The sequence below is a fragment of the Trachinotus anak genome, unplaced genomic scaffold, assembly GCF_046630095.1.
Source record: "Trachinotus anak isolate AG129_WGS33_773 ecotype Australia unplaced genomic scaffold, CSIRO_AGI_Tana_v1 ptg000010l, whole genome shotgun sequence".
Taxonomy (NCBI): Eukaryota; Metazoa; Chordata; class Actinopteri; order Carangiformes; family Carangidae; genus Trachinotus; species Trachinotus anak.
The window spans coordinates 26985146-27009256 of record NW_027273861.1 but is presented as its reverse complement, the minus strand read 5'-3'; the positions used below and the strand labels follow the sequence as shown (position 1 = coordinate 27009256).

Here is a 24111-nt window from a genome sequence, read left to right as displayed (position 1 = left end):
GTGAGTCTGGATTTTCCTCAGTTTATCTCTCGTATAGAAGAAATGTTCATACTTTACTATTTTATACTGAAAGGAAATGATGCAATACAAGCACCATATAGAGAGGATCAAGGTGTGACTTCAGACTTTACATTTTTTCTCCTGCTGTGAGGAGTTGTGTGTCTTGTGTGTCTTCAGTTTTCAGTTTCTACTTTCCCGGTGTGAAAACATCACTCAGTGCAGAACAGATTAGGGGGAGAAAAAGAAACTGAAAGACACCTGAGACTCTCTGCGATTGATGAATTTGATTTATTGACAGTGGAAAGGCTCCGGGGTCAGTTCAGTTCTGCAGCATCGTCTGGAAGATTAAAAAGTAAGAACACATGCATTTAGCAAAAACAGATTCCCTCTGCAGGTCACATGACTAAGTTTACAAGATGCATACAAAGCTGCAACCAGGATGTTAGATTCACTGAGATCAGGATCAGGAGTCCATGTTTCACCTCAGAACCCACCCATCAGACAATTTGACCATACAACAAAAAAGTTCCAGAGATGTGTAATTATTGGGGCTTGATTTATATATTTATATATATGAGATATATTTTCTGCACCTTACACCCAACAGGCCTGTTTACTGCCAGGAAGATCTAACTGTCTTGGGGAAATATTGAATCCTTTGTCTATTAATAGTCGGCCTAATGGTAGACAAGACTCTAGAAACACACCTGTCAATCCTGTCAATGTCCAAATCAGAAGGAAATAATTGGCCAAAACTGTGCTGCAGTCATCCAGGATCAACTCTGTTTTTTTTTTTTTTTTGTTTTTTTGTTTGTTATTTTTTATGCCTTTATTATAGCTGCAGTGAGAGCGAGAGACCTGGGCCACTGTGGTCAGGATTAAGGCTTAATGGTACCAGATGAGCCACTGAGGCGCCTGCAACTCTTTTCTACCATCATAGGAAATTTCATAAACTATATTTATTTCTAAAAAGTAAAAGTGAAGAAAAAGCCCCAGTTTTTACTTAAGCTGTGTGATAAAAACAGGCTGCGGTGAGATTCTTATTATCATCAACACACTAAATGAGGGGCTGTGTTCTCGAAGTGGAGACAGAGGATCACTGGAGCTGCTGTGGACAGGTGTGGGGTCCAACACCTGGAGATACTTCTCTATTTAAAAATTCCTCCCCATCTGTTTCACATGTAAGTGGAGACTCACGTCACTGATCCACTTGGTGAAGGAGGATGAGCGAGTGAACACTGTGGGCTTCTTCAGGGTGTTGCATCCCATGGAGGAGACGAAGCTGGTCACCCCCTGCACGTACCACTTGCCATCACCTCCCCTGCAGTTCAGAGGGCCACCTGAATCCCCCTGCAGAGGCAGACAGACCACAAGTGAAGGCTCGATGCAACCAGAACCTGCTCGTGTTGCAGTGATTAGTTTAAGGGAGCGGCTCGTACATGGCAGCCAGAGCGGATGTCACCGCCACCGCAGATCATGGTGGTCTTCACATAGCTCCCCCACCAGTCGCCGCTGGTGCAGACGCTGTGGCCGACCACAGGAAGAAGAGCCTGCTGGAGCTTAGAGGCGATGGGCCCGCCGCCTGCAGGACAGACATGGTGTAAAGTACCAATTAAAAATCCAAATATGGCTGAAACATTAAAATACAGAGGCAGACTTTGACATGCAGAGTTTGCTCAGGAAAGGAAGGAAAATAGTAAATGTAATAAAGAAGTAAAACACTTCTTGAGAAGTGTGGAGGTGGATAAACAGTAACCGTGGCAACAGTGTATCATTAAAGGACTGGGTTTGACATTTTAGCAAACACCATCTGCTGAGAAAAACAATACCACTCTCATGTCTGTACAGTAAATTAGTCAATAGCCAGAAGACTGTTAGCTTAGCTTAGCATAAAGACTGGAAACAGGGAATTAGCGGTGGCGATCCTAGACTCTGGGGGGCCCCAGGCAGAGAAGTCCATTGAAATTCATAGACCCCATGGCCCATCCAACAAGCAGATATTGCCAAATATTCTAATTTACAGATGTCCTCTAAACGCCTCACATGCAGACTATCAGTAGGGGAAACAGCAGTGCACTGTGTAGTGTCTTTATGGGAGGTTTTTTTGGGGCCCCTTTTACCCCTTGGGGGCCCCAAGCATTTGCCTGGTTTGCCTCTCCTGCGCCTCTGGGAATCAGCTAGCCTGACATTGTCCGAAGTTAAAACATCATCCCTCCAGCAACTCTACAGCTCCTAAATGTTTTATCCACACACAAGCAGAAACAGTGTTTGAATGTAGGAATAAAAAGGGGAAATGAAAATAAAGTTATTTTGTTTTCTTAGTGTTTATGTTTGCATGGTCTTAAATCTGAACACAAATCTAGCATTTAACAATTCCCAATAAAATTAAATGGTAAATATTAATTCTTTCATTGCTCAGCTGCAATTCAGTAACAGTGCATGATTTTACTGGATCCGTACCGCGACATGTTTGCATGTCGAACAGATGTCAGCACGTTATTACTAGTGATGGTGAGATGAAGCTTCATGAAGCACTGAATCAATCCAGCAAAGTGGTTCAAGAAAGTGTTTGTGTACTGCAAAGTATCAGTATAAGGGAAACAATGATTGTATTTTTTTATTCTAATCATAACTTTATAATAATTACTGTAAAAGCAATCAACATATGTGCATGAAAAAGTAAAATTTTAATTAACTTAAAGTATCTATAATGAGAAGTCTTAGTTTTCCTGAGTGGATTCATCGCAAATACGACCAGTCGATTATAAACCAAAAACTATGAAATATTCACAGTCAGATGTCCATGATTCAAACTGCTACCAGAAGCTGTCACATGGTACATACGAGTCAGGCTTCACACGTCGTGAGTGACGTCATACGTCAAACATGATGCACGTGTCGACAGGCGCCTCACCAGAAAAGCTCAGCTGTATTCGACATGCACCTCAAAGCCTCGAGCTCTCACACCAACATCACCAAACACTCACTGTAGAGTCTCCCCCAGCCGCTGATGTAGCAGGGGTAGTTGTGAGGGAGGACCTCTCCGCTCTCTGGCACACAGGAAGGGTGCACCTTGTCGTTCAGAACGGCGGGGGAGGCCAGTTTGATCATCGCAATGTCATTACTGAGCAGGAAGAAAATCACAAGAATGGATCAGGATCAGAACATCATAAGACTGTCATACATCAGAGGTGTGTGTTTTGAGCTTGTTGTTGAATCCTTCTGCCCTGAAGTGGCCAAAAAGCGAATTCATGCAGCTTTAAATTTGGTTGTGAAAAGTCAGTTTGTTTAAATTTCCTACAAAGTATATTTGCTGCTTCAGTTTAGTTGTATATAAATGTTCAGAGACTTTGTGTAGTTTTTTTCTCCAGGTAATCTGTTCCAGCTCTGAATCCAGTTCTTACCCACAAGACAGGCAGTTATCGTCCCAGCGAGGGTGAACTATGATCCTCTCCACGGCTCTGATCTGCTCATTGGCCTCCTCCCTGGTGAGGTCGTACTCTCCCAGCACCACACGGTAGGTACGAGGTCTGATACACACACACACACACACACACACACACAATTAAGATGAAACCATCCTGTCACATTACAACATAAAAACAAGCACAAACTGTGATTCACCCGATGCAGTGTCCAGCAGTCATGACCCAGTTGGGAGCGAGCAGAGTTCCTCCACAGGTGTGTCGGTAGGTGGAGCCGCTGAGGTACTGCAGAGAGATCTGTGACCACACACACACACACACACACACACACACACACACACACTTAATAAAGCACACCCTTGTATCCACTACATATACGTAGAAGAACTGCTCATTTATTTCTACCTAAACATATTTAAAGCTACATTAAGATATATGAAATAATAAAATCTGTATCACTTGGCAAATCTTGTTGCCGAACCCTGAATCTTTACTGAATCTTTACCATCAGCTCACCTGCCAGGGCCAGCTGTAGGGACGAGCATCTTCCCCGTTCACCACGCGGCTCAAAGAGGGCTCGTAGGTGGGTTTGCCACACCCGTGAGCTGGACCACAGAGAGAGGTGGACGTTATAAAGGCTCAGATCTGAGATACGTTAACACCTGACTGAGCCACACATGCTGGAAGAATTTATTATTTCCTCCTGTTTGCTTACTAAAATCTACTGTGTCCAGCTGAGCTGTTTTGTAAAATGAAACTATATATTTATGATCCTTTTTTGTGAGGGGTTTTGTCTTTCATCAGGTCAAATCAAGTGATATTTTATTTATAAATCCTGGTATCACAAGTCACAAATTTGCCTCTTGGGGTTTTACAATCCCTCAGTCATCAGACCCTCCAATCAGACAGGGAAAAAACTTTAAGGGAAAGACAATAAAAGAAACCGCAGGAAGAGCAACAGAGGAGGGATCCGTTTTCAGGGATGGACAAAAACACAATGAATGTGTACACAACAGAAAAATATAGTAGATTTACAGAATGGACAATCAGGATGGAGGAGACAAACTTACACAATGTTGATGTTCATCTTTTCATGGGTTACAATGTTAACGAGAAAAACGGACTAACACCAGACCAATCCTTCAACCCGAACCTGACTGAGGTGGAAAATGTCCGTTTTTATTTGGGTTCGGTTAAACAGAGACTCACCATAGGCAGCAAACAGCAGGACAAGGGCCAGTTTCATCATGACGTCCTCAGAGTGGACGCTCTGAGTGCCGTCTGTCTTTTATACTCTCAAAATACACTCAGTATTCAGAGCTCACACACGCAAACACAAACACAGTCCAATCTGTGACCTGGGAACCAACGTCCCACGCTGCATCTGTTTCACCTGTCCTCACGCGACCCCCCCAGGCACAAGGAGAAGAAATGAAGACACGCATACAGAAATACAACAAAATATTCAAAAGACTTTTCATGTTCAAATAGGCTACAATGGATGTTAATAAACTGACAGTTACTTTAACTTAATGAAGCATTTGGGATCAGACCTGAAGAAAAGCTGAGAGAAGAAACTGATAATGCAGAACTGTTGAAATGTGATTACATTTTTTTATTTATTCCTTGAAACAATCTTCAAACTGTATTGATGTTTTCATAATTTAATACACTTCTTAACTTTAAAGAATCAACATCATCTTAAGTCATTTTAACAGAAGTCGAGAAACAAAAAATATTTTATCTCGGCTTGCATAAATTTTAACCACATTTTAAACAATTTTCAAATATATATGACTAGATAAAAAAATACATTTCCTAAAAATGAATTACTGGAAACTGCACTGTCTAATATATAACCTAAATTACAGAAGTGCCCACTGGCTGTTAACATGCAAACTGTATATGTTTGCACATATTTTTGAATTGCCTCACTCACAACTAATTTAATTAAATTTAAATTAATACATGTGACAATGACACGATATTACAATAACACAAGTGAACGCATGAATAAATTGAAATGTATGAATTAACAGTATAGGTCTATTTGGGACCAATATGGTGACAGAAAAAAACTGCAGCCACTAGGAGAGAGGGGCGCTGCATAGGGGGCTTTTGTCTTTGTCCTGGTTCATGTTCATGTCAGTTACAGACCATATCCTGTTTTTTGTGATGGTTGAAACGTCATCCTCCACAGTGAATGTGTCGTTCCCCAGCTCTGAATGTAACGTCAGTCCTGTCCAAATGATGCATCACGTGTTGAGGATGGCTGAGGACACTTCCTCAACCGTTGCTGAATGGTCTTATATTATTTTCATAAGGGAACATTATGTCGTCAAGAACTGAATTAGTTCTTATCGAAGGAGGTGTATCGTCGTCTTTTCAGGATCAAGAAATGTTCCCTTTACGGTGTTGATTTTAAAGATTCATTGTAAAAGACAATGTGTTGTTTGTCGCCGAGAGACGACCATGAAAACCATGCTTCGGTATTTTTTCCCACAGCCTGTGTCCTTGACATTTCTGTCAGGGAAACCTGTACAGCCGGCGCAGGTGGAAAGGCTGCGGGTGTGCCAAGACCTCCTCCAGTGTCAGGAGGAGCCAAAACACACAGTCTGAGGGGGGGGGGGGGCACACACACCTCAGCATAACATGTACACACTGACACACCTGCGCTTAGAGCAGGAGCGACCTGAACATCCTCTGACTTCAGACTTGTTTGCGACCGTGTTTACCAGGTGTTACCCCTTCACTAGTCCTCAGGCAGGAGTGTATCATGGACTACCTGCATAGACTCACTGACCAATACCTTTATTTGTACAGCAGCTCAGAAAACAGACTGTGACACTGCTTCATAACCATGGCCTCACCTTGAGAGAATATATATATATATAGATTTCAGAGCCTTTCAGAAAGTGACTTCTTTCCAAAACTGTCTCCAGAGTGTTTACACTTTCCCAAATTACAAAACACCCTCACTTTCCAACACTGTCCTTAATTCTTAACTCTTTCCAGAAATTTCCTTTATGTCCAGAAATGTCCCCACACTCTTTTCAGAGAGAACCCCACTCTCTGAAACATCCTGATTTCTCCGAAAAATTCCTGGTTTTCTCAAAATGTTCTCATTTTCCAAAAGTGTCTGAATAGTAAAAATGTCCTCATGTTCTAATACTTTACATCAGTGTTCAGTATTTTCAAAAATGTCCACTTAAAAAGTAGTCCTCTCATACCATACGTAAAAGAGATGTCCTCACTTTTCCAGAAGTGTCTTGTGTCCTATTGTAATTAAGTTTCCCCTCTTTCCTGAGACGTCCTCACTCTGAAGGTCTTAAAGACAAACACAGACATGAAGTTCACTGTAGAATCTAAAACACACAAAGCAACACACACACCTTCTTCTTCCAGTAGCTTCTGACAGTAAAGCACATCTGCATCTCTAACATCTGGAATTAAAGGGGAGATTAGCAATTGGTGTCAGTTGTGAAGGCCTAATTTATGACCTGCTGAAGGTTTAGATTATACACATGTTGTTGTCTAATTCTGAATAAGTGATTAAATTATTGCTTAAATCTTTCTCTGCATGTGAATTATTTTCACTAAAATATTCCCTTTTGTTCCTCAATTTGTTGTTAAATGTTAAAGGTAAAACCATATATAATTTTTATGCATCTATAGAAACACATGGACATAAAAACATGAGCCGGCTAATCTGTGTGTTTTTTTTACCATGTAGGTTTAATTTACATATATTTAATTACAATTAAAATGAGCCCAAGAAAGTTTTACCTTAAAAACAAATACAAAGCTTTAGCAACATCAGAAAGCATTAAAGATAAAACACTAAAGAGTAAAATAATTTTTTGTATTTTTCAACTGAACATAATGGAAAATATGAATGTGAAACATTATTGCTGGATCCAAATCAACCACAACATAAACTCAAAATATTACAGACACACACTGTGGCGCAACCTGTGCAGAGGAGAACGCTGCTCTCTCACCTTGACCTCTGTCAACCTGAGGGGTAACTGCAGACGGGGACACAGACGGACTCCTGCCTTCGCTGGTCGACAGTTTATCCCTGCTAGACGATTCAAGAGCTCACAAGCCCGCTGAGCATTCTGGGAAAGTGTTGTTTGACTGTGAAGAATCTCCTGCGATGGAGGAAACAATGACAGATCCTGGTTATCAGATACCAGTTACACCTGAAAAAACTCATTTAACAGTAATTTAAAGCGGCACTAATGAACAGTTTTTAAACAGCTGAAAAAAATGACGATCATGTGAAACATTTCGCTCATTGTGACAAACTCTGCAGTTTCCCCCAACTCTGTGGGGCATTTTAGCATCTTTCAGCTCATTGTTTTAGTTAAACCAGGCTGTTTTTGGTTCAGTCTTCTCCCATCGACAGCAGCAGGCAGATAAATCCACTGCACACTCTCAGCTCTGCACCAAATACCCAACAGACGAAGCTAGTGGCTAGTTAGTGGACATACTGGAGCAGCTAGCAGCTCAAGAGTCAGGTTTTTGTCTGGAGTTAGTGAAAACTAAAACAGAGCGAAAAATACAGCTGCTGCAGGTATCAACAGCTTGCTAACACTGTCGGGACGTGTTTATTCACAGGATGGTACGAGTCTGCACATATATACATTGATAGTTGTTTCCAGGTTGGCCTGCTGTGTATAGAGTGTGCTACAAGTTCCTGAATTAGGTTAATGATAAAATAGATGAAATCAGCATGCTAAACGAATGTTGACATGATGATAAGACAGTGATGAGTGGTCCTTCAGCCAGGCGTGAACCGATGTTGACCACCCACCCTGCACCAATGAGCACGCAACATGGCAAGCAAATCTCTCAGGCCTCGTCAGCCCAGTCAGTCGAGCGCCGGAGTTCAGGTTCGTTGCAAGAGAACACAGAGCTTCTCCCAATAATAGTGCAAAACTGAAAATAATCGACATGAACATTAACAAGCACAACTGTCACACAGTCCTGGTCCACTGGTTCACAGGGTTCAAGAGTCAGGTTTATTGCCAAGTAGGTTTTCACATACAAAAATCACTTTGGTGTTTTGGTGCAAAACAGTAAACACAGAAAGAAGAAAAAATCTAAACATGTCATTAAAAAAAAAAAAAAAAAAGGCTTTTAAATGCCTGTTTCACTGTGTAGCTTATAATCACCTCTTCAGCCAATAGGACGAGGCTCTCTGTTGCAGCAAATTCATTTCTCTATTGTCCTCCTGCCTTGCACATGACTTACAGGACAAATAACAGTGAGTGGCAGATATTAAAATATATATATACTTGATGTAGCTGCTGGTTGCTGATGTAAGTGGCTCTGGGCTGACAGTGCCCCCTGGCGGCCTTCAAAGCTCATTGCAGCTTATCCGGGTCTACAGGTCAGCCCGCCTCCTCTTTCAGCTGGTACAGCACCAGTTTCAACCCTGATAACCAATGTTATGTCATTATGAACTCACCAATGTTTTTCTTGACATGTGGTAAACCACTGGAGACTGTCAAGTATGAACCTGTCTTCAACAAAGGGGACAGATCAGAAATCTATGAATTATTTTGGACAAGATGCTTTTAAATCTGAGAAGATGAACTAATGTTATTTATTCTTACCCACACTCCCCCCACCGTAGACTCCCAGAAGCGCCATCGCCCTCTGCCTGACATCCAGAGGAAGGCTTTTTTCTGCGAGCAGCTCAGGGTACAGACGCACCGCCGAGACCTGAGAAAACAAACAGGGAGTGACAGACACAGACAGGCTCAGTTTGTAGCTGCCAGACTGATCACAGGGCAGCAGGGACACACACACAAAGAACGCAGATAAAATACAAACCACCAACCTGGTGAACAAATGACATGGATGCCATCCCTGCCCTGTGGGGATCAACTGAACTGACATCAATCACCTTCTTGAGGTTTCTTTGCTCTCTGAGAAGAAAACAGTCTGAGGGAGAGTAGAAAAATACAACCAACCTGTCTAGTTTAGTCCTAACAATCCTTTTTCATTTTCTATTTTCACTACTGGCCCTATTCTCACAGACAAACTTTTTACTTTGACAATAACAGTATTACTGTTTTTGACCCAGTGCAGCACTCCTCACACACACCAGTACATAAGTAGATCCATATATAGGCAATATATGTGTGTGTGTGTGTGTGTGTGTGTGTGTGTGTGTGTGTGAGTGTGTGTGTGTGTGTCTGTGTGTTTTACAAACAGTTTTCTGCTCTGCATCTGTTCACAGATGTTTAAAGAAGCACAACTTTCACAGTGTCTGTGTGGTTCCTCGCCACTAGTGTCATTTGTTCAGATGTTAAATCAGTTTTTTTAAACAAACACTAATCTCTTCTACACAAGCACAGCTTCTTCACATGTACAAACCTGAACATGCAGATTTATTTCACAAGTTTACAAAGGTTGATTTACAAATACATCTGGAACTATTTGTGAACATCACGTTGCAAGTTCAGAACATTTTTGACGCTAATTTGAGTCCGTACAGGTGTAGGGTGTTGTCATGCCAATGACTTACCGTTTCTTGCTGGTTGTCAGGGACCATAAGGTGAAAACACGCAGTTATACTAAATAAACTAAACACTCTTCACAAAACCACATTGAGTAAAATTTTACTTAAAATTCATTTCTCTTACCAATATTAACTCAGCCGGGTGCAAGTTGTGCAGGAAGCTCCCATCTGTTCCACAGAGGGAGGCTGCACACAGCGACCACTGCAGGTACTGCTGACAGGAATCCTGGAAAGATTTGAAAGTTTCCTTTTAAGTGACAGAATGACTCGACAGTAAAATGATCAATCATCCATTTAAATTAAATTCATTTAATACTGTAAGTAGAAACATCTAAAAATTGACCAATATAAATGGACTAGTTTGAGAACAGCCAGTAAAAGTGACATTTAATAGTAGCTCAACTAACAGTTTGAGTCAGTCTTTAATAACTTAAACAACATAAACATGTTCACAGCACATTTCTCAGCATAAAACAGGCTGTGATAAACCTCACATTCCTTGGTTGTGGTTTTAATGGTATTTACTGGTGCCATGGAAAATGAGAGCCTATTTCATCCTGTCCAAATTCTGGATGAGCAGTCCTTGTTCTGCTCTGCGGCCTCCTTGAGTTTTTCCAGGAGACACATGAACCTGTTCTCTACCTGAGCAGAACCAGAACCACCGTCACAAGCGGCGGTCCAGCATGGTGGAGCTACCGTGATTGGTTGTGATACAGTTTGTAAACAGGAAACAGTACTGTGGGTGAAAAATAGCGATGAGCAAACAAACATCTGGAACATCCGGAAGAAGTGTCAAAGCGGTGGGGGGATATGAAAGACAATTTCCGGTCAGCAATTTCAGAATAAAACCAGAGCGGAAACAGGATACAGATCGTGATTAAGATCTAAACTGCGATTCCACCCAAAAAAAAGTCATGATCTTTTGGGCAGGTCGCCCACCCCTCCTCACAAATAATCTCAAAGTTTCTAAGTCTATGAAATAAACCCTCATGAGAAAAATAATGACTTGGAATAAATTTCAAGCCATTATACAAGCTCTGTTTAAATGCTCTGTTTAAATTATCACGCACATTTGAAAATGAAAATGTAATTTCCCACAAGTATGTGTTCTAGTATTGAACTGGACTTGACTTCAAGAATATGAGCAAAGCAGAGAAACAGTCAGCAGGTTCCAATGAAATGATTTAATCTTTTTCTTGCAGTTTCTTGCAGGTTACAGCTGAGTGGGTATATTTCTACAAATGAAAGAAAACGTACATACAGGTCATATTTTCTTGAATAAAGCAACAAGCATAAATACATTCTGACTTTAAATATATAATCGTAAGAACAAACCAAGGAGGTTAACAACAAAATAAACATGCCTTGAGGAAATATAATAAAATAAACTACTTACTCAACACACTCAGGTACAAAGGTGAAATGATGGAGGGAAGCTGAAGGACAAACGGAGAGTGAGCTCAGGACACCGAACGAAGAAAACTCACCTGTGCTGTTCAGGTCAGCAGTCATGTGACACCAGCAGTGATTAAATTTGCGTTTCCATTTTCACATATTCTATGACCATCTTAAAATGAAAACTGAAAAGCTGTTTGATGTTTCATCTTTTTGTTATTTTGTTATTCTCTCTGTTATTGTAACAGAATATAATCATATGCAAACACAGAAACTGTATTTTCTACTGCACTTTTCTTATTGTTTGTGTGCAGTAAATCGTCCTAATATCGCTGTCCAGAAGAAACTATATCTCCAAAAGTATATATTACAACGTAACTTAATAGAGTAGAACTACTGGTCTAATTTCCCATCATTCAGTGGATCTTTGGTATCATTCAGCATAAATATCGTTTCTTTCATGTCATTTTTAACTTTAACAGGGAATGCTGAACCAAAACTGTGTTTGCTCTGTAACAAAAATATACAACACATGGTAACTTCCACATTAAACCACAAATTGCAGTTTCTGAAGAAATTATACTCCACAACTGCAAAATGCTATAATATAAAAAATATAAATATAAAATTATCTCACCTTGCGCTTACAACCAAATGCTCAAAATTACATGAAAATCACTTTGTCAAGTGAATTTTCTTTGGAGGTTTTATTGATTTTGATCTTATTAAATGTATTTTATTGTTAAATATATTGTCATCTTTACTTTGTTCCCTCTTCAATGTTCAAGTGAAGCCTTAAATATCTTCTCATTGCCTTTTGTCCTTAAAGGGCCGGTTCACCCAAAAAGAAAGAAAGAAAAGGTCTTCTCTCTTACCTTTGGTGGCATCTACTGTACACTGTGTGTACTACTTTAGATTTAAACATATGTTTATGTAAATTACATGTATATGTGCAGACACTGTGTATTTTATCATGTATGATTAAGTTTACCTCAGAATATGTGTGTAGGCTACTCAGTAGCTGTGTTGCCGGTTAGCCCAGTAGGTCTTTGTACACAAGAGGGCAGAATTACACTTTTATAAATCTACTCTTGTTTCTTCTTTCATACAAGCACAATTCATTTCTATCTGCTGTCTCTACAAAATACACCACTGTAAGACTGACCCCATGTGTCTACCATTGCAGATGTGCACAGATGTGTACAGATGTGCACAGATGTGTACAGATCGTGGCAGTGAAGTGATTGCAGAGCCAGTGACCTGTTAGGCACATGTAAGATTTTGGCATGTTGTCATCAGTCTGCAGGTAAGGTGACCCCTGTGCACTCACTGAACTCGGTGTGTCCCTGCACAATCACACAAAGATGAAGCAAACATAGCGTCTGTGTGACACATCTACAGTATATGGAGTGAAACATCCGAGCACATTTCACCTCATTTTAAAGAGGAGCAGTGGGGAAGTCAGAGTGGTACAGACTAAAGGTCGACAGGGACAAAGTACCAGTTAAAACACACAAAACGCACACAGAGCACACACACACACACACAGAGTGGTCTCCTAAACACCTATAGGAATGTTTTTCCACCATACAGTCAATGCCAATCAACTTTACTTTATGTTCTTTATTTTGTGAACATGTGTGCGTCTGGATTGAAGTAGGAGGGTGTTTGCTCTCCCGGCATCACTAATGAGGGAAGGTAGTTCATATCCTCAAAAGCTCTCTCTGAGAATGACTGTTGTATTGACTCAACAGGTAGGAGGGCAAACAAAAAAGCAAACATTTACTCTCCTTTTACCGACTGAGCGTTTTGAGCATTAATGTGTGTGTGCGTCCTTCGTGCCCTCCTGTCCTCTGTGTATGTGTCTATCTGTGTGTCATCATCTCTTTCAGGATTCCCACCTACAGTTTCAGGAGAACTTCACTCAGTCGTCCATCCCTCGTGTGGAGAGGTTTCAAGTTTTTCTCCCTCACGCTTGGCAGGATTGGCAGCAGCTCCACCTTCAGAAACAGCAAGTACCGTATCTCTAACTTCTTTCCATCAAACCTCGTAAGTTACAAACATGCTTATTTCTCAGCCACAAGTAAGAAATTTGAGAGTTAGGAGGTCACCGGACATGAAATGCACTGACATTGCTTTAATCAACTGTACCTGAAAGTGTTCAACTGATGTGCTGTTTGCTGTTTTCTATGCTTTGTCACACAGAAGAGCTAAACATCCATCAGGATCTGACAATGAGGAGTGGAGTGGGCCTGTGTGTGCTGGGCCTGCTGTGCCTCCACAGCTCCGTCTTTGGGCAGGTAAGGAGAAAGTATCAGTCACCACGAGTCCTACCTGCCTTTCTGGCATTAAATCAAGGTGACACTCTGAGAGCAGGTGAGCTATCAGGCTGCTGAGGGGTTACAGCAGTGCTGGAGGAAGACACTTTACTTTTTCAGGTACATCACTGAAGTAAAAGTAGTAATAGCACATTTTAAAAAATACTCGATTACAAGTAAAGAGTAAAACACCAGAATTATGTTTGCAAAATGCAGTAAAATTACTCATAATGCTATATGGTAACTTTAAGTGTATTATATAATATATAAAATACCATTAAAGCAGTATTTTAGTGTTGTAGCTTGCTGAAGTAGGTCTAACTAAACTTACTTACATATAAAAATGCATCATACTTTGTTTGTTGATTATTTATTTAATACGACTAAGTGCAAGTCAACCATTGTTTGCCTACATCTACATTGTTTCCTGCTCAGATGTGGAGAATGAATGTAGTACACAGCTAAGTATAAAAGAGCATAAGATAAAGTAAAGTAGTATTTAAACATTATACTCATTGTGTTTGAGTAAATGTATTTTGACATGTCTGATATTGGATTACAAGCATTTGGATGATTATGTAAATCCCGCTCTGAAAACTGACTTTGACCTGCTTACAGAGTCGTTTATTTTAGTCAGTCCCAGGCAAGAAAATACAACATTTGAAATGTGATGCAGTGGAAGTAGCAGAAGCAGTAGAATTTTAAAACAGTAGAAAATAGAAATAATCAACTTTTTTGAGTAAATGTATTTAGTTGCATGTTAGCAGTTAAAGTTAAAGAGTGTTTTTTATTTTCATAAAAGCGCTTTAGAGGTAAGACTATCACTATCTCAGCAAAAAGCATTACAGAAAAGTCAAAAGGTCAGACCTGCTATAGACCCCCCCACACACACCCCCCCCACCCCCCCCCCACTGATCAGCTCACAGCCCCTCAAACTATCTTATCTAATGCAAAACTGTTTCTGTTTTAGTTCATCGCAGTCATCCATCTTTCTTTCTTTACTGATAAACCTCTCTCTCCATTGTTATAATGCTTCTTCTTCTTCTTGTCCAGGAGACGGCGGACGTCCAGCCAGGCGTCCTGATCTTCTGCGACGACCCGACTGTGGAGAAAGCTGCCAACAGTGCAGTGCACAAGATCAATGAGAGGTTGAGCATTGGACACAAGCTGGCCCTCTATCAGATACTAACAGCCAGCAAGGTACAGTGATGACAAAAACAGGCGACTGTCTGCGTATTCACCTGACCTGTTTTTTCTCAGCATATTTTTAATTCTTTAAAATACTATAGTTTTACCAAAGATTAGTCACTACTACAGTGGTGCTTTATTGCTGCAGTACCATTTTGTGTGTGCAGTGGTATACAGGAGGAAGTTTGTCACATTAATGGGACTGTTCAACAGAGAAGGTAGAAGTTTTGTTATACAACTCATTTTCACTTTAATTTAACTCTTCACAATAATTTGTCTTATTCTATGTTCTGAATGTAAATCCTTTACTTTTACAATATTAGTTACTCATCAGATACATGTAGTGAAGAAATGCAGAGTATAAAAAGTAAATTTCTATGTATCAGTAAAAATAATAGTTGTATGTCTTCAAGTAAAACAGTTTATTGAATTTAAAAACAAAATTCTTTCAGTGTTAAAGGTTCAGATGTGAATAGATCTGATGGTTGTTCCCTCTTTAAAAAAAAAATACACAGTTCATTTCAGGCCTGAAACTGGAAGATGATAAAACAAGAGGAACCAAAGCTGTGGGGTGATGACCCAGAAATTCTGGGAAAACATGCTTTGACCTCTGATACACGCTGAGTGGCTCTGTGTGTGTCCCTCCACAGTCAGAGAACGGCTCAGACTCGGTGTATTCACTGCAGTTCACCAGCAGGAGGAGCGACTGTGCAGCTGCGAGCAGCAAACCCTGGACAGAATGTGACTATCTGCCTGCTGGACGCAAGGTAAAGATAATGATGTTAATATCCACAGTCTCCACTCACATTTCTGTTCTGCATTCACTTCTGTGGAGAAAATACTAAGAATAAAAGTAAATATATAGGTATAAACAAAGCTGCAGACTCAGATTCACTGGAACATAAAGAGCATTGAAAGCAGATTATGTTTCTCAAAGTTGGTGGCAATAGTTCTTTTGCTGTTTATAGCATCGACCATAATCAAAGCCTCATCTATCCTGTTGTTCCTCCAGGAGCCAATTTCATGCAACGCCACAGTCTACTTGACAGAGACGGAAACAGACACTAAGCAGGTGGACTGTCTGCTCGGTGAGTGAATGGATGAACATCAGGAGTTGGGTGGATGAACTTGCTGGATTGTTGTTGAACAGCTATGACACAAGCACAGCCGAGATATAGTTTCATATTTTGCTTTCTTGCAGATGGTTGAGCAGTGTCATGTTTGTGAGAGACTGTTATCTTAGTTTAGCATAAAGGCTGAAAACAGGGGAAAGAGATGACAGTCTGGCATATAATCTCCTGAAAAACCAAAACTTTTCACGCTTCAGCTTTTGTACAGATTAAAAAAAGAAACATGTTAATTTGTGAACTTTAGTAAACTTTTGTTACATCTGGACGGTGGAATAAGGTGTGTTTTTTTTACTGTGTTTTTCCATCCTGCCAACGTTTCCTTGAATGCAGTATAAGTCTTAACAAGAAAGTGAAACAATCCCTATAAATATTAACATTAAATTAATAAGTACAGAAAATCTGAATACAAGATGAAAACCTTGTTTCATGTTTTCTGCAGTGAGAAATAATCTGAGACACTTAAGGGACAATTGATTTTACTTGAACTTGAACCAAATTTAAAGTAAAGATTCTTTCAAAATGCTCTCAGTAAAAAAGATTATTTAAAAACTTCTTCAACGCAGGACTTCATGAAAGACATTGACTGTGGAACCAGTGGCTCATTGCTACTTGTTACGTCTCTTGTCATTTGATGAACCCCACTGGGGGAAATTGACCCATTTCACGTCTGAAACTGAAACCAGTAATATCCACAGTTTTTGTGGGGAGGATTTTTTTCTCTGCAGTATCGATGTAGCCCACCATGACACTGTTTATCACAGGAGGGCATAATTCTCAAACAGTGAGTCATTGAGGAAAATGTACACTGGTGGGTGCAGAGGATACACAGAGGCGGGGGCGGGGGGGGGGGGGGGGGGGGGGGGGGGGGAGCCTGATTGTGTAATATATCAACATTATCTGCAAATAGGAAGAGCACAATATTAACTCCTCAAACCATAAAAGGCTGTGGCCTAGTCTAGACTTTAATCTGTTTGCCTAACCAGCCCACTGAGGTGCCTCTCATGTTTCCAAAATGTTTTGCAAGTTTTAAAGGCTCAGCTGGCAAAATTCCTTTATGTATTAAAGTAGTATTTACCTGCTACAGTTATGGCTGCACACTGATGGCCAATATGATAATCACAATGATTTTAATCAACATTGAGAACACAATCCCGGACAAAATATTTTTTTATTGTACTGTTAATTAAGGGGAGCTCTGCTTTCACTTCCATGTTGTGCCACATAAGTGCTAAAGTACAAATCTTTGTTCACAGTGCATCTGTTAGAGGTAAAATGTAGAAACAATTCTTGGCCTCTGAAAGTGAAGCCCAAACATCTGGATCACCCCCTGGTAGCTGGCTGTTAGTTTAGGAAGAGCTTGATTTGATGTGCTGGCAGTTTTCTGCAGGCATTTTAAACATCAATATCACACTCAGTCATGTTCATTTAATTGTGTTGAGAGAAGCCAAAATCATGATTAATAATTAATAACTGATTAATGATGCAGCTCAAGCTAAAGTGGGGGTGAGGCCTTAAAGAAACATAGTTTGAAACAGTGTTGGTAAAATAGACTGAGTAAACACGCTGCAATAGTAAAGCTGGACTTTCCCCCATATGAACATTTATGTGTTGTTCTTAATCGATTAGACGAGACAACACAGACTCTCATTAGTTATCACATGTGTGCTGATGATGCTGAGTTTTACATTTCAGTTACGCCTGATGACACTAACGCTTTAAACTCATCTGACTATAAATTAACGATTTGCTGAACAAAAGCCTTTTAAAAACTGTTCACATCTGTTGGGGAGTAGCAACTACTGCGTATATAGAAAAAAGTTATGGAAAACCTTTTGTGGTTCCAGAGGGAGATGTGTGAAACATTTTTTTTTTAAAAACCATAGTTACATTCTTTCAAGGTATATTAATTTAACCTTTCATACTACGAGTGTATCGCTCTCTCTCTCTCTCGCACCTCTCTTAGTTTTTTACAATTTAGTGAAATTTTTCACTTTTATTGACAAATATTGTAAATGAAGTAATGAATTAATCAAATCTTGTGTATTATTCATATGTTTTCTAACAGATCCCAGCAACAAAGTTAAACAGTATCACGCAGCAGAAGTGATGAGAAATGAGGGCCAGTGTTTCCTTTAAAGTGTAGCCACAGCTGTCTCCTCTTTTTTCTCACCATCTTGCTTCCTCTCCAGATGATTACATCTTTCCAGAGAAGGCTTCCTGTCTGGGCTGCCCTGAGGAGATTGAAGAGACCTCAGAGGACCTTAAAGTTCCTCTCTCTGTCTCCATCTCCAAGTATAACTCCATCTCCAACTCAACTCACCTGTTCAACCTGAACTTTGTCGGCCACGCCACCAGACAGGTAGAAACTGGGTGATTTGAAGGGACATGAGGTGGGGAAAGTCTTTCTTTTCTACCTGCTGTGTGCCTGTGTCCCTGCAGGTGGTTGCAGGTTTCAGGTTCAAGATGAGATTTGATATGCAGAAAACCACCTGCTCCAAGGCCGAGCACACAGACCTCAACGAACTGTGTGTCCCTGATGATCAGGATGTGGTAAATATGAAAACACAATACATATGACCAGTGATGTTATGATATCTTCTCTGAGCTTATTTAACTTGATGTATCTATTTGTGTATTTATTTGTGTGTGTGTGCAGGAGTTTGCAAACTGTAACTCTACAGTGGATGTAGCTCCATGGAGACTCGAGCAGCCAGACCCCCAGTTAGAGTGTGAACCAGGTGCACTGTCTGGGGTGAGACCCCTTTGGTTATATATTACTCTATTACCCTGTAACTGAAGCACTTTGTAACCCTGGTTTGAAAAGGTTGTACTTATTTACTATATAACAGCATCTGGGACCAGTGTTATAGGTAAAGCCCTGCACCCCAGCTTCCCTAACGACACACACAGCAGACATTTAGCAACATTAGCCTTCATCTGTGCTTGTGTCTGTGGCCACCTGACGAATTTAAATCCAAGAAGCACTCTTATAATGATAGTAATGTTAAACAATGCAATATATATGCAAGATAAATGCTGTTTAACAGTGAATCCTCAATTACAAAAATTGAAAATTATACTAAAATACTACAGTAGAAAAGATTTGGTTACATATACCTGTATGATGATGAGGCAGGAGTGTCAGTACAATAACGCCTACACCTAACACCATTTTCCTGCCAGTCACACACGGTAGGTTATCAAGAATCTAAGCGTTCATCTACACGCTGTCTTCTTTTCTTCAGGAGTTCACCAGGCGTCGTCCTCCTGGTTGGTCTCCACTTAGGCACATCCTGTATGAATCTCAAGCCAACGCCTCACCTAAACCTTCACAACCCCCGGCTAACGCTCCAGCCAAAGAAGAATCATCTGAGGAGGACATGAAAGCCGGCACCCAGGCTGCTGGAGCTGCGAATGACAACCCCTTCCACTGCCCGTCGAAGCCCTGGAAAACTTTCAACCCAGTCCCTCCGGCTGTGCCTGGAGCTCCTACGAAGGCCACCGTAGAGGCGGGCTCCCCACAGTCAGCTGCAGAGGCCGGCTTCAGTGATGCCGACCTGCTGGCATAAAATTTTCCACATTTATGTTCAAAATAATTTTCACACTCTACCAACAGATTATGTTTTTGTTTTGTAGATTAGTCCTCTAGCTGCATTGCAGGGATTTTTTTTTTGGAAGAAACCTCTTCAGGGGTGTTATGGAGATTTAAAACTATGGAAGTAAGAGGGTTAAGTTCATAAAACGACCAGTTTAGATGGACTCATCAGAAAGCACTGGAAAAATAGGGACTGAAATAATGACAGAGCTCTGGAGTGTTATCATAAAAATGACAGAGGAGAACAGGTGTCAGTTTCCTTTGAGTAAATGAAAGTAATGAGCGATTAGTTGCCCTCGGTGTCAATATCTAACGAGATGTGAGAAAGTAGAAAAAAAAAATCTGCAAGGAAGTGAAATAAAACTGTTCTTTGTGCTGTTTTTTGTGTGAGTATAAATGCCTCTAAATGGTTTTCTTCCTGAGCGTTCCCTGTAATCACCTGCCTCCATATGGACAAACAATACTGAGCTGTTTTTGGAAGATGCAGAGTTCACACTGTTCTTCCCCTGGCACAGTGTCCCATCACATTCCTCTTAGCAAGTCAAAGCGCTTCAAAACACGTCTTCCCCAGGAAAGAAACAAATTCCCGGAATTTTCCTTTTCAGGAATTCACCTTTTAATTTTCCAAGATACTTAAGAGATTTTGATTAACAGCCGTAACACTGGAAGTAAAACAAAAAAAACAATGGAAGTCATTGTGGTTTTACATGGCAGACAAAACCTTACAAAATACTCACCGTCAATCCCACATTATATTATTCAGTAAAGCAAGACTCTGTAAAGGAGTCAAACTGAAAGAGGGAGACAGTGGAAGAGCAAACACAGCTGGGTGAATGTTTAACAAATTTATTTGTACATCTTCACAGAACACTCAGATGACCAGCCAGTCAGGGTACAAACCTTTACTCTGTGACCAGGGAGCCGAAACGAAAACACAATATACACTTATAAATAAAAACGCAGGTTATTGTGAGGATGAACTTCTTCCTACAGGGAGCAAACTTAAGGCATTAATTCATAAACATCTGTGTGGCTGCCTAGAAGACTAAATGAAAAAAAACAAACTAACAAACAATTTAGCAAGAGGAAGAATAGTCATCTTTACTCAATCTCATGCAGGTAGGCTGTAAAAAAACAATACATTGGCCCGTTGTACATTCATTCATAGTATAGGTTAAGGTTCTGACAGCATGGTATGCTATGGAAATATATTAGTAACACACTGTAAAGTAGTTTATAGAACTGCAAACAGAAAAGAAGATGAAACCACAGACTATTGAGTCAATGTTCCTGTATAAAGTGAGAACTTGGGACATTTGAGATTCTTACAAAATGATCACAAATTATCAATAATCTAAATGATTCATCGTATTGATCCGAGGTTGATTTATTATTATGTTTTTCCTGCAAGTAGAGTTTAAAACCTCCCGACATTCATTCTGTTTACAGCCCAGTCAAAGGCTTAAAAAAGGAACCGATCCTAACTGTGGGTTTAACAGTGTTTTTAACTGCTCTACAGAAACAAACACAGATGAAGGTCTGTGAACATATTCACTAAATATCAGGGCACATATTCATACAGGTGGTGGACACAGCAACATGAACACCTGTCCATCAGGTGAACAAACACAAACAGTAACATAAACACCTCGGAATAAAGACATGTCTGACAGTCACTGGAAAAAAACAACACTACTACACTGTAAGCGTATGTAGTATTAACTACATGGATATTGCATTGAATTGCATTATGTTTTCTAGGTGTTCATGTTATTATGTCCACTGTTTGTCTTAGAATCAGATCATGTGATTGTATTAGCAGAGGTAAACTGACGAGATGATGAATGAAAATAGTGTATCCCTCCTCTTTGTCACTTCACAGAAACTCTATCAGTATTTCTCAGCACTGGTAAAATAGCAGGCACGGTGATTATGTATCATCATATGATACTTCATCTCCTGCAGACTGTTGATCCACAAAGTCAGACAAAGCTGGCTTAGCAACAAATCAAGAAAAAACCGGTTAAAGTGGCCCTGTGACAAGCAGGTTTGTAAATATGGGCCTGTGTTTTTTCACTATTGAGCTTTTTGACAGGCGAGAGGGATAAAGAACGGGTGCAGTCAAAGCCTTTCGCTTCAGGGAGGAAAAAGTAGTGCAACAATCATGACAGAATTCCTGCACCGATTCAGCTCTAAAGACAGAGACCAGGAGAACTTTCAAACAATCAAACAAACATGCTCTGAGCAGATGCGACAGCTATCACTTCATATGATTCTGAGGCTGAAAATGAAAATCCAATCTCATTAAATACTTCATCGCAGTTCTCACTGCACCTGATCTTAGAAACATGGACTCGAGCACAACTTCAGTCCTTCAATAGTTCAAGAAATAGTTGAGCTTCTTCGCTTTGAAACGTAGGACTCCGGCATCAATAACATTCACTGCCAGTATCAAACAAACAGCCTGTACACAAATGCGCGCACACACACACACACACATGCACGCACTCTATCACAATCAGTGCTAAATAGATACTGCACCCTCGCATCTCAACTCTAAACCAGCAAAGCCGTGGTTCCGATTCATGACATTTCAAGTAAAACATTTACAACTGATGTATGAAAAAAATTGTCCCTTCTTTTACGTTTCCTTGCTCCTGAAGCTTTTCGGCAAAAGCTTCAGCAATTTTGTTTTTTCATCTGGCTTAGACGAGCCAGTGGCAGAAAAAAAAAAAAACTGCAAGTTAAGTGTCACCGCGCACAGACACATGGACTCGTACATGCACACACGCACGCACGCACACACGCACGCACGCACGCACGCACGCACGCACGCACGCGCACACACACACACACACAGTGATGGTTTTCATTGGGGCCTGCCAATGAAGCTCTGCAACCTGTACAGAAAGACAATTAATGCATATGGTCTCACTCACACACACACACACACACACACACTCGTACTATCATATGGAGGATATATGGCAAAGGATATTAAAGATAACAACACTACAGGTTTGTCACACATGAAGCCTACCATAGAAAAGAGGTTAGACTGTAACTGTACATACATACTGCTTATTGTTGCTTCAAAATGTACATCATACACTGGTTATGCTGCTTGAGAAACATGCATACTAGGCTACCTTTCTTCTTACAGAGTCCTTTTGAAAAGGCATTGAGAACTTGATTTTTTTTTTTTTTAAGTGCATACACCACCCTTTTCCTTTTTTATTTATGTCTGTAACTAATATGCCTGACTGCACGATGCAGGTCCAGCATTAGCTTTCACAGGCCTCAGTGATGCCTGATTTGGCACGTTGAGAAAATGGACTAATGGTGAACGAGAGAAGTGCTCTCTGCTGAAAACCAACCGTCTGATTAGTGGCACTGAGTCTGACTTCAGAGCGAGGACGTGACTTGATGCAAACACATAAAAAAAAGTGTGCACGTAAGGTCCATGTTAGCAGGTAAATACATTCTAACTCAATATTAATGCTGCGGTAATCCGACATCACACGTGCGCCACATCAGAACAGACCACAACTTTGGCTTTTCAGTACAATCAACGGTTGAACTGGCAAAGTGCAGGCTTTCCTCTCCAAAGACAAGATTCGAGTTTCATATTGTCGGGTTATTTAGATAATAATTTAGCTGAACACGCATCCAAATACATGGTGAGGGTGTGAGGGGCTTGTGAGGCACCTCGTCTTCTAAAACACTCCATTCTCTCCTCAGCGACGCACACCATCTGAGAGGTTCTCAGCACATGACAAACCACGCCATTCATGGTTCTGCACAGCTTTTCTAATGATCATTTGTGAGAAAATTCCCAAACTACCCATCTCCAGATACCAGCCAGCTATAGTCTGCTCTGAAGACAGTGGAAAAAAATGCATTTTTCAAGCTGTAATCCTGCCTGTGTTCACTGTTCTGTTACCTCATGGTATATGCCAAATACATATATAAAAAAAAAAAAAAAAAAAAAAAAATTACTGATTAATTTTAAATCAGTATCCTTCGATTTCCCTCTTTCTGTCAAACATTAAAATCTTCTTATTGACTTGTCTTAAACTCGTATACACAAATTAATCCAATGAGACGTGACTGACGATCAGCTAATCCTGCGTCGCTAACAAAAGTTTCTAACAGAAAGGTGCAGAGCATGGCTTTTACAGTCCCCGGCAACAGAAGGCATGGCTCAAATACTGCCAGGGTTAAAGGCTCAGAGAAAGTTGTTCTGGATAAAAAAAATATCCCACAAATGTGTGATTAACAAGTTAAAATGCACTTTGTCCATGAGTCAACATTTTAAAGACATTCTAATAAGGGACATGCTAAAGACCTAACACAATTAGAAATACAAATAAGACACGATGGAGGTCAAATCTAGCGTTTTCTAAAAACTGCCATGCTTGTTATGTTGACAGTGCCATCATGGTTTGCTTAATACAACTTGCTTAGGCAGAGTTTGTAGGGCTTAGCAGTGTGCAGTGTGGTGGAGTGTTGTGCTGTGACGCCA

At 40.4% G+C, this 24111-nt stretch overlaps 2 protein-coding genes across 4 annotated transcripts; one reads left to right on the top strand and one right to left on the bottom strand.

The window, feature by feature from the left end:
* Positions 1-269: 269 nt before the first annotated feature.
* Positions 270-4763, bottom strand: LOC139626229 (proproteinase E-like). The gene is made up of 8 exons (XM_071486507.1): positions 4635-4763; positions 3942-4030; positions 3625-3722; positions 3405-3530; positions 2988-3124; positions 1440-1582; positions 1198-1350; positions 270-337 (listed from the first exon to the last, which is right to left on the bottom strand). Exons 1-8 carry the CDS (start codon positions 4672-4674, stop codon positions 320-322), a joined length of 804 nt encoding a protein of 267 aa, XP_071342608.1. The 5' UTR covers positions 4675-4763; the 3' UTR covers positions 270-319.
* An 8442-nt stretch (positions 4764-13205) lies between these two features.
* Positions 13206-19966, top strand: kng1 (kininogen 1). 3 transcript variants are annotated; one of them, XM_071486504.1, is made up of 9 exons: positions 13206-13370; positions 13561-13655; positions 14727-14873; positions 15512-15628; positions 15874-15949; positions 18181-18350; positions 18431-18541; positions 18648-18743; positions 19237-19966. In XM_071486504.1, the coding sequence occupies exons 2-9, from the start codon at positions 13590-13592 to the stop codon at positions 19558-19560; spliced, it is 1107 nt and encodes a 368-aa protein (XP_071342605.1). In that variant the 5' UTR covers positions 13206-13370; positions 13561-13589; the 3' UTR covers positions 19561-19966. The 3 variants fall into 3 exon arrangements, with proteins under 3 accessions (XP_071342605.1, XP_071342607.1, XP_071342606.1); XM_071486506.1 differs by having other exon boundaries at positions 13240-13366; XM_071486505.1 differs by having other exon boundaries at positions 13268-13404.
* Positions 19967-24111: the final 4145 nt, after the last annotated feature.